A 9,619-nucleotide genomic window follows, 5' to 3' on the forward strand; every position below is an offset into this window, starting at 1 on the left:
CCACTCGCTCCTCCTCATCCTAGTGTTATCAGGAGAAGCAGCGTTTCTACCTCCCCGCACATCTTGACGAGGCCTTTAAAATACTTTTTTTTTCCGTACATCATTCTCGCCAAGTCATGTGAGCCCACTAATGACTAACTACTCGCACATGTATGAATCTATAACACGATTGTAGCAGAATATTCTATAACTTGGTAGCTATCAGACCTACGGTAGTGAATTAGTAGTACGAGGAGAAGGAGCCATGGAGTGAACGTTAATTAAACGTTTTCATCAATTCAACCGATACTTTGTCTCTCGCATGTGAGTAAGTGGAGGTCTCCCACGCGCTGCGTCTAATCGAATACCTAGATCAGATAGTTAAGGGGTGAGTGCGAAAAGAGTAGAAACGCTATACGGCTTCACATATCCAATAAGCAAGAAGAAGGAAGATGCTTTGGTCGTTGGAGAATCGACAAGGGTTCACACCTCTAAACATGGACCCCTCCAGAAAATTGAAATGGTCTGGCTAACCATGACCAAGTCTGTGTGACGTAGGTTCTCCGTGTTCACCATGGAGCATTGAACTCTTTTAACTCCAGTGCCCACCGTACTCCCAGTACGGAGCAAGTGAAATGGTTTCCCGCAGATGTCGATTGGTTCTCGTCGTATCTCCCGATACTAATGATTTAGGAATTGGGTAAGACTCTCAAAGACCACATGAAACACCAAATGCTAACGATGGGATTGATTCTAGTAATAAGCAAGCATACGGCACATTTGGCGTTTAAGAAAACGATTACACTGTAACAGAGGAGATAACCAAGTAATCCATAGAACAACCAGCAAAAACGACCAACGCTTTTTTATTATTTATTTTGATCAGAATTAAACCTACGAAAATATTTACTCAAAGGCAGAATCTGTATCAATTACCAAATTCATCTAATCAGTAATTGATTTTGACATTTTATATAGGCGGTAAAATAAATAATATCTTGTCACGTGGCTGAACAAATTTTCAATTGCCCACGATCGGTCAATCTTTGCCGTCTCCAACCGAAGAAAGAGATTGAAAAAAAACAATAATGCTTACGAGTCCTTTCTGACAGAACTCAAATCATGTTTCATGCATCCGATGCATAAATAGGTAAAAAGACAACGAACCTCCATATTTCCGATATCAAACCAAATATTTACAGACACATACCTCGCGCCAACCCCGATACACTCTGTACAGATTTTTCTCAGATGACCCAAAAAAAAAAAATCCGAAACCCCGAGCTCTTCCTAAAGTACAACAGAACTCTCTTACAACCTCAGATCCCCCAAATAACGAAAACTAAATAAATAAGGGCAGAGGGTAAAACTAAGAGCAGAGGGTTTCTCCTCTTTATTCAAAATCCAAATTTACACAGATACCCTGTAAGAACAAAACAACTCAGTATATTCACAGTAAAGAACACGTTTTCTGCTCCCCTAAAAAGCTCCTCGAATTAACTCCACTTCTCAGGTGTTATAATTTCGTATCAGCCGACTCTCTGAAAATCTTTTTTACAGGCACTCCAGCGTTAGTTTTAAGCGACAGCCGGGATGCTACAATTCCGACGATCTCTGTCGAGGCAATCAAAACCCTCGACTCGGACGGCGGGCTTGTGCCCGAATTTCGAACGAACACAGCCTTTCCTCGCCGTCGATGGAGACGATGGCAAGCCTCCTGATAGCGCTGCAGGCGCAAGCGTCCCCGGCTTCTCTTCCCCGAAACGCGCATCGTGGACCAAGGGGTTAGCAGCCCTGCTTGGCGGGGACCCACAGAAAAAAGGTGGGGACGAAGCAAGCTGAGTCAGGGAGTGATCCACGCCGTTACTACCGCCCTGTCAAATTCATATGAGCAGTTTAACATCTCATTTGTTGTTTGTTTTTTTTAAAAAAAACATTGAAGTAGAGAACAAGGGAATCGAGAAGCTCGTTTTGATATAAAAACAAAGACATACTTTTGAAATAATTAGATCAAGAAGCTCGTTTCCAGCTTTGGATTCACACAGCTCCCCTTGATGACTGAAAATTCATAAAAAAAAAAAATCAGTTTGTCTTAATAAGAATAACAAAGTTCGTACGCATCAAGTAGAACCAAAAAAAGGCAGAGGAAATGACTACCTTAGATGCCATCTTAGAGGCCGGACGGAATCGTTGACGGAAAGGCCAAGGCGGCGAGGCTTCGGGCAGTAAAGAGAATCTTTGCGATCGGATATGGAGACTGAGCTCCTCATCTCGTCGCAGGCAGCGAAGGCGGTCTGTTGAAAAGCGCAGTGATTCATATTTACAATTTTGCAAATCTGCAGATAATGCCTGGAAAAATTAGATATGAAAAAATTAAAAATCTTTAACTTGTACGGCACCGCTAGACTTTCAAACAAAACATTGGATAGATTAAAGTCAAAGTTTGTCAGATCTGAACATGTTCACGCCAGATCTGAATAAATAAAAGCTCAGATCTATCCCAAGGGGGAGAAAGAAAAGAAAATCAGCAAACTTTTGAGAAAAAGATCAGAAACCCACAGGAACATGAGAGAGCCAATACCAGCTAAATTCAATACAGAAAAAAGAAAAAAAAGGAAAAAAGAGAGAAGCAAGATACACGAGTTGAAGGAAAAGCAAGCCGTAAAACTCTGTAATTTGCAAAGCGAAAATTCTAACAAGATCCAGCTTTGAGAAGCATCAGGCACAAACAACCAGGCCTAGGGTAAGGGGAATAAATTAAAACAGCACACAGAAATTCAAGGTACGAGAAGGCAGAGGGTAAAAAACTTCTGCGCGGCATGATCCCGATTTTTTTTCCTGAAATTCTCCAGAGAAGCAGCTCGGAAGAAAAACAACGTGAAGGAAACTGTAGAAGGGACAGAATTTGAAAACCATAGCGTGAATCCCTGGTCTTAGGGAGAAACAGGGAACCCAAGGAAGAAGGAATAAAACTCTTACCTGAGCCACCAATCTCTCTCCGCCTGGGTGGAGAATCGACCCAAGAAAAATAAAAAGAAGAAACTAACGAGAAGCAGGTAGAGAGAAAGGAGACGAGATGAAGGCCATAGGTGATATTTATAGAGAGAGAAAGATGAGAGGAAGCTGCCTCGGATGAAAGAAAGCCGAACCAAATAAATTGAGTTTAAAATATTTTAATACATCACGGAGGCGGTGCGGCCTGCTAAAAGGCACATCGGTTTAGCGCCCTTAAAAAACGATATTCTAAACTCTTAAAGTCTGAATAAAACATCAAAAGGAAACCGAACAAAGAAGAAGAAATCCCACAACAAGAAAATTACTTGCCTTGTGGGAAAGTGGCGAAACAAATGGAGGGGGAAGAGGGGATTTCAATAAATGCTTGAATGATACCGGATGGTCAGCGAGCAGATAAACTCGCGACTCCGGACTCTGATCCCCTCCCGCCAGGGCCATTGCCGTCCACAAGTTTTTCTTTTGCACCTTTCGTTTATTTCCGTTTTAATCAAGAACGCAAAACAAAGACTCTGGATTCTCAATCGGATCCACGAGACTTTCTGTTTTTTTCCAAAAAAAAAGATAGAACCGCATGTGCCTCGCTGACTTGGTTTCTCCTTATACCCTTTAAACCAGTTGTAACGAGAATACCAGTCATGTCCTAGTTTATCACACCTCCTCTCGGCAATAATGGCATATACGAAATCCATAGCTACTTGTATTTTACATTTTGTTTGTATGTATTTGGATTGAGCAAAGTCGGTCAATTTCATTTAATGTTTGTTCCAAAGCAGGAATGATTTTTTTTGGGGGAAGCCTCTTCTTGAGGAGATGAATAAGCTTTTACATCAACGCTTCTTGAGGTAGTAGGGCCCGCCTGAAATTTGAATCAGACGACGTCGTGGCAGGCGATTGGGCAATCGGAAGGGCCGACAAAGAACACCAGTTGAGCTGCTCTGCTGTCGTGATAAATAGAGCATATTAAATAAAAGATAGTGGCAATGCACGTTATTTGGACAGTAAGTAGGGGTGATACGCACTAGGCGCCCGTTAGTAGCAACTTGCAAGACGTTACGAAAAGGACGTTCTACTAGTTGCGTGCGTAGAAGATGCGAAACCCATAGGAGACGAAAGCGACGCATCAGTTTAAAAAACACTTTTTCATTTTCCTTTCTTTTCTGTTCCTTGGTTCGAAAAATATCTTAAATTATTTTAAATGAGCAAAAATCAAGGCCAACCAACGCCTGAGATTCCATCATGCGAGCGGCATCTTCTATTTCTAGAAGGGCGTGAGATTCGAACACGCGACCCTCCCCACGTCCATGTATTTTTTCATACTTTTTATCTTCTCTCCTATTTATTTTCTACTGCATAGTAATTACGCCATTAGCCAATTACAGGCTGGCCACTGCGGGGTGGGGGCACATTCGCACATGCCCTAAGTTATGAAGCTGGTTGTCCACCACTGCGGGGCCCAGCATCGATAAATAAGGTCGCTGATGGCATTGCCTCGTCTGCTGTAAACCGATTCACCGGGATTTCCGCTGAAAGGACCGGCTCGGCTCAACTCTATCACGTGCGACGACGTTCTGTAGTCCTTAGCTCTTGTGCTGTATCCAAGGGGCTGTATCCAAGGGGCTGTATCCAAGGGGCTGATGAAAGCAAGCGATAATTGACGGTAAGCAAGCGATAATTGACGGAGTTAAATAACTCAACGGAACCGGATGGGTCGGGCTCGAGTCGGAGGCGGTTATTTTTATTCACGGGAGTCGGGACACTCTAGTTGTACCCCTGCACGTATTATTGTCGTTATTAACAAAGTATTATGTAGCGAGTCTGAAGCAGTATGTGGAAGTGGAACAAAAGTATATATATATATATTAGCAGGCGTTGAATATTGGTCGGAATCAGGTCGCTTTTTTTTTTAAAAATCAATTTTTATGGTGGTCTTTTCAGATGTCAGTAATCAATGGCAAGTCAAATACGACGCGGGGGCCATAAGCGTTCTACAATTTAAAAAGGTTGGACCTCCTTACAGTAATTAGTTAATGAATTTATGTGTTATGGCATCGAATACGTAGAGAGTATCAAGGGATAAAGTAACAAAAATTAAAAGATTCAGAATTTATGAAAGACCATACAATTAAATTGCTCGATTCTTTGTAAAAGTTCTGCCTTTATGATTAAAAAGTCCAAAGCTCCCTTTTTATAACTTCTAAATTACGAGCCCTTAAAAGGACTCTCCCAGGCTAATGAGATATCTTCCATTGAGCCACAAAAAGTCTTCATATTTTCATAAAGGCCACCCCGGTTAAACACGTTTTAGCAGCGGCTGCATTAGTTGAGAATAATTCACTTTCGATAGTGTCTTGCACGTAGGAAACAAACCGTATGTTGAATTGAATCATACGTATATTAAGAACGTCTAAATGCTTATTGTAAATTTCTGTATGCACCTTTAGTGTAACAATCAAGAGCCTTAAAGTTAGGTTGGGGTAGGGCCTAGTCGGGTTCCCCGTGAAACTGTGACCCTATACACAAGACAAAAGGAATGAAAAAGAGGGAAAATAGTAATGGTAAAAAACAGAATGTCAGCGAAGAGGGAGGTAGTTCAGAGTGACAAATTGTTATCCAGTTCATACATACGAGCCAACGGAAGAGACTATAGTATCCAGACGAAGATGGGACGAGACCTGAATTTGGCTTTACAGGCTGTGCGAACAACAGTATCTACTCTTTTGTAAAAAACGCATGTCCCAGAAGTGGATACTTTTTAACTCCATTGGCTCTGCAGTTGATAATTGAACATTTTGAAATTTGGCGCCGCATGCTTTCCGAGGAAGAATTGGGCGGGAGACAGGAACCTTCGTGGATATCGAGTTATCGGGCTACAGAGCAAAAGTGCGGATTGGGGAAGAATAGGATCATAATTTGATTCCAAAATTCGAACCCTTAAAACGCATGCGGATCGGCCGGACTGCGAGGCTCTCAAATGCTTGTCAAACGCATGACAGAGACTCTAAGAGCAAAAAATAACCAACCCTTTTTCATCTTAGAAGGTAGAAGGTCACTCGTGACGTGGCGTGCATGAGACACAACACTTGTTAAATCAGAGAGGCCCACATGGATCGCTGATGGCATTGGAGGAGGAGCATTGTTGGAAAGGGGAAGGCTTAGGCCCAACGCTTTGTTGCATGGGATCCTTTTTATGATGGCATCCGTTACCTTTGTCTTTACAGCCTGCAGTGATTTATTAGCGCTTTCTTTCTTTATTACTACGTTGGAGAGTTGAGATGGTCGGATTTGTATGAGGATGAAGTCTATTGCTGTTTTCAAAGACTGATTGAACAAGGTTTTTCTTTTTCTTTTTCTTTTATAAAGCAGAGATTTAATGGTTCGCATCGAATTCAAATCGTCTGAGCTTGCAGCAGAAAGGCCACATCAACAGATCGTTCAAAGATTCTTCGACAAAATGATTAATTAAGAATAAAGGAAACAATACTTACAAAGAAGAAAAACAGCTATTTGGACAAACTTAATGAAAAAGGAAGGGGTTAAGTAGAGTTAGATTAACAAACCAAGGAAACCTGAAAATGTGGAAGTGGCCTGGGCAAAGATAGCTTATCCCAGCTAATTAATAAATACCTCATTCAAAAGTATTTTTTATAATAGGCGTGGAAGAGATCACCGAGCAAGTTGGAATGTCCCATTTTTGTCATCAATTCACGTTAATTCCACCAATAGTGAGTCACGTATGAAGAATATTACAAGCTACAGATAACTATTCTCCCCTAATTAATTAACGTTGTGATGTCTTGCATAATCCGTCCTTTTTTATTTGAACCAGTCGACAAGGAAGCGACACACTGTACGATTATCCCCTACATGGTTTGTCTTTCATGCAGCAAACTCCCATGAAAACGTCAAAAGAGAAGATTGTATGGATCAGTCGCGTATGGAGATGCATGATTCCGCGGAATAAAGAGGAGACGTTTGTGAACTTGCAAGTTTATCTTCCCACCCACCCACCCACGTTCGTTTTGGCTTCAAAATCACATATATAATTATTTACTCAAAACTTAAACTTGCTTTTTCGTTGAGGAGACGGAAGAAAAGTTTTTTCCTTTTTCGTGCTATTCCATAAAGAAATCAACCGAAGATGCAGTTTGTATGATGACGCCAGTCATGACCAGAAATCTTCCATGATTTCAATAGATGGAGAGTATCGGCGGGCAACCGTTTATGGGCCCGCCTAAATAAAAGGAGAAAGCCCAGTTTGACAACTTATAATTTAAAGAGCCGAGGAGGCCATGACTCAGGCTTCTTGAGTTTTGTCGTTTATAACCCTGCTTAGCTAACCGATGACGTCAGTGTTTGGCGATGATTACCGTCGCGTTCACACTGTTTCAGTCAAGCGAGGAGGAGAGTTGTCACGATTGATGAGGAAGAGAGTGACAAGTGGATTTGAGAAGCGGTACGGGAGTAGGCAGAATTCTTATGGTGGATCATGTAAGTAACTTTTGTTTTAATGCAGTTCAAGTCCAAGTTTTGTTGGAGTAAAAATGATCTCATCTAAAGGTAAGTTGGAAGTGCTCCCATGTGGCAGCAATAAAGATTACAGAAAAATATTTTAAAATTTTCGAGTCGTATTTGGTATAATTTCCTATTGAATATTTGACAGTCACCTCCGCTGTGAGACAATTAATCTCAACTCAAATGCTGATGAGCACAGAAAAATTGATATTACTCGAGGTTTGCCAGACTTACTGCTTCTCGAACATTCTTTCACGTTGACCTGCTCGAGAGCGTTGTGAAACCACCCTTTTTGCAGCAGGCCCACTTTGGTATCAAAGATTGGTAAGTGGGCCTAATATCTTTTTGTGGATCGCTGTCAAGCTTCCTGGACAAGCCCGTCAACGCACATGCGCATGCCCTGAAACTTGCAAGCTCCTAAGCGCTTTCAGTGTAATCCAATTCTGTACGACATTCCAGACCCCACAAATGATCGCTCATTTGGTCTGCCCAATTAAGGTGGAAAATTATACAATTGTTTCTTTTCCAGAGAGATCGAGCTTACTCGAGGGGGCAAATCATATCGTGTTTTATGAGCTTCACATTAAAAAACAATGATATAAAGCAGAGTTACTGATACTGGACTTGATGTCGCCAACTCTTGGTTCTTTTTGAATTTTGTTCTTGTTCACTGACACTACCTCCGCCCTTCCCAGTTATCAAGTTTCAATACAAAAACTGTTCTACGATGACTGCTGCCTGTATAAAAATTAAAAAAAAAAGGAGACTTGAGTTCTGATTATGGCCGCCGACTCTTGCCAGAAAAAAATATTTGGCGTTGTTCACAAGTGTTGCAGAATGCAGATAAAGACAGAAAACAAACGGTCTTTTTTAATCATCAAACTTGTTTCCTTTTCTTTGAATGGTATAACGTTACGTATTCCTAGAACGACGGACAAATTTCCGATCATGCATTTGTCATCAAGTGTTGGGTACCCCCCAATCCTCTGCTTTGCGTTCTCTGGACTTCAACGGTCAATCTAGGCTCTCCGACTATGGATGGAGTTGCTCTCTTCGTAAGGGATGTTTACGCAAACTGGGGAGCCAAATCTGCCGCAAATTAAGCTGAAAAATCACATTAGTTCTTCCCCGAGTCCCGGGAACAAACTGCCGATCAAAACAAAATATATAAATTTACTTCCTTGTCTTGTCACTGCGTTCATTAAAGATTTACAGGTTCCAGTCAGTTTCAGAGCCGTACATGAACCTCAGCAGCATTCAAGTAAGTCATTTGCAACATAGAGATGCGTTACTACCGGTAGAAAAGAGGGCTTATATGGTTCAGGATTTTGGCAGTTCAGCCACCTACTGCCCCCACCGCCACTAATATCCTCGGTGTCATCTCGGACTCAGGATTCGATTTAGTTCCAGTGAAAATCCAGGTCCAATTGTCCGAATCAGATGAGTGAATAGAACGGGCGAGTTGGATTATTCGCCGAGTAGTAAATTGACCCACCGAATCATAAAACTGTACATATCCACTAAATTGCAATCCGTGGGGACTTATGTGACAAAAAGGTTATAAAACGTGGTTTAACCAAGGACTCAAGACTCATAGCGGAAGCCCTTTTCAGACTGGAAGATTCAAAATGTGCCACTTAAAGTCTGCGTTTTTCTTCTTTTTTCACTTTTTTGTGAAAAAAAAAAAAAAGTCTCTTTCAATGATATGCCTTCATGCCAACTATCTTGTCCACATTCCATTGTTCTCCGGTAGATATTTTACCATAAACACCACGCATTGATTAGTATAAACACTACGAATCACATCCAATTTTGGTCTCACATTGCATTGGTCCAGAGCTCAATCCCCCCGAATTCAGAAAAATACGTGGAAATTGGAATCAGGCCGTTATCGTCTTAGTCCGACTAGGGAACGTGCTCTGTCTGGGTTAATGAGAATGCTTCTCTTACTGGTCTTCTGTATGCAAGGAGCTTAAACGTGAACTTCCGTTAGGAGAAAAAGAAAGAAAAATAATGGAAGGGCCCGCAGCACCGTCACATGGAAAAAGATGAGGATACACTCACATGCTGGCATCAGGTTACCCATAGAGGCTTTATAACTGGAACCAAGGCC

General features: G+C 41.6%; 1 protein-coding gene across 5 annotated transcripts; it reads right to left on the minus strand.

Annotated features, from left to right (window-relative positions):
- Nucleotides 1-1,122: 1,122 nt before the first annotated feature.
- On the minus strand, nucleotides 1,123-3,421 carry LOC137941138 (uncharacterized). Of its 5 annotated transcripts, none has more exons than XM_068786422.1 (4): nucleotides 3,304-3,421; nucleotides 2,137-2,315; nucleotides 1,974-2,037; nucleotides 1,123-1,853 (listed from the first exon to the last, which is right to left on the minus strand). In XM_068786422.1, exons 2-4 carry the CDS (start codon nucleotides 2,295-2,297, stop codon nucleotides 1,557-1,559), a joined length of 522 nt encoding a protein of 173 aa, XP_068642523.1. In that variant the 5' UTR covers nucleotides 2,298-2,315; nucleotides 3,304-3,421; the 3' UTR covers nucleotides 1,123-1,556. The 5 variants fall into 5 exon arrangements, with proteins under 5 accessions (XP_068642523.1, XP_068642522.1, XP_068642524.1 ...); XM_068786421.1 differs by having other exon boundaries at nucleotides 2,137-2,328; XM_068786423.1 differs by lacking the exon at nucleotides 3,304-3,421 and adding an exon at nucleotides 2,959-3,281 and having other exon boundaries at nucleotides 2,137-2,273.
- Nucleotides 3,422-9,619: the final 6,198 nt, after the last annotated feature.

The sequence above is a fragment of the Aristolochia californica genome, unplaced genomic scaffold (genome assembly GCF_029961685.1).
Source record: "Aristolochia californica isolate CCGP_79_NKW_82.1479 unplaced genomic scaffold, dmAriCali1.0.hap1 SCAF_9, whole genome shotgun sequence".
Classification (NCBI taxonomy): Eukaryota; Viridiplantae; Streptophyta; class Magnoliopsida; order Piperales; family Aristolochiaceae; genus Aristolochia; species Aristolochia californica.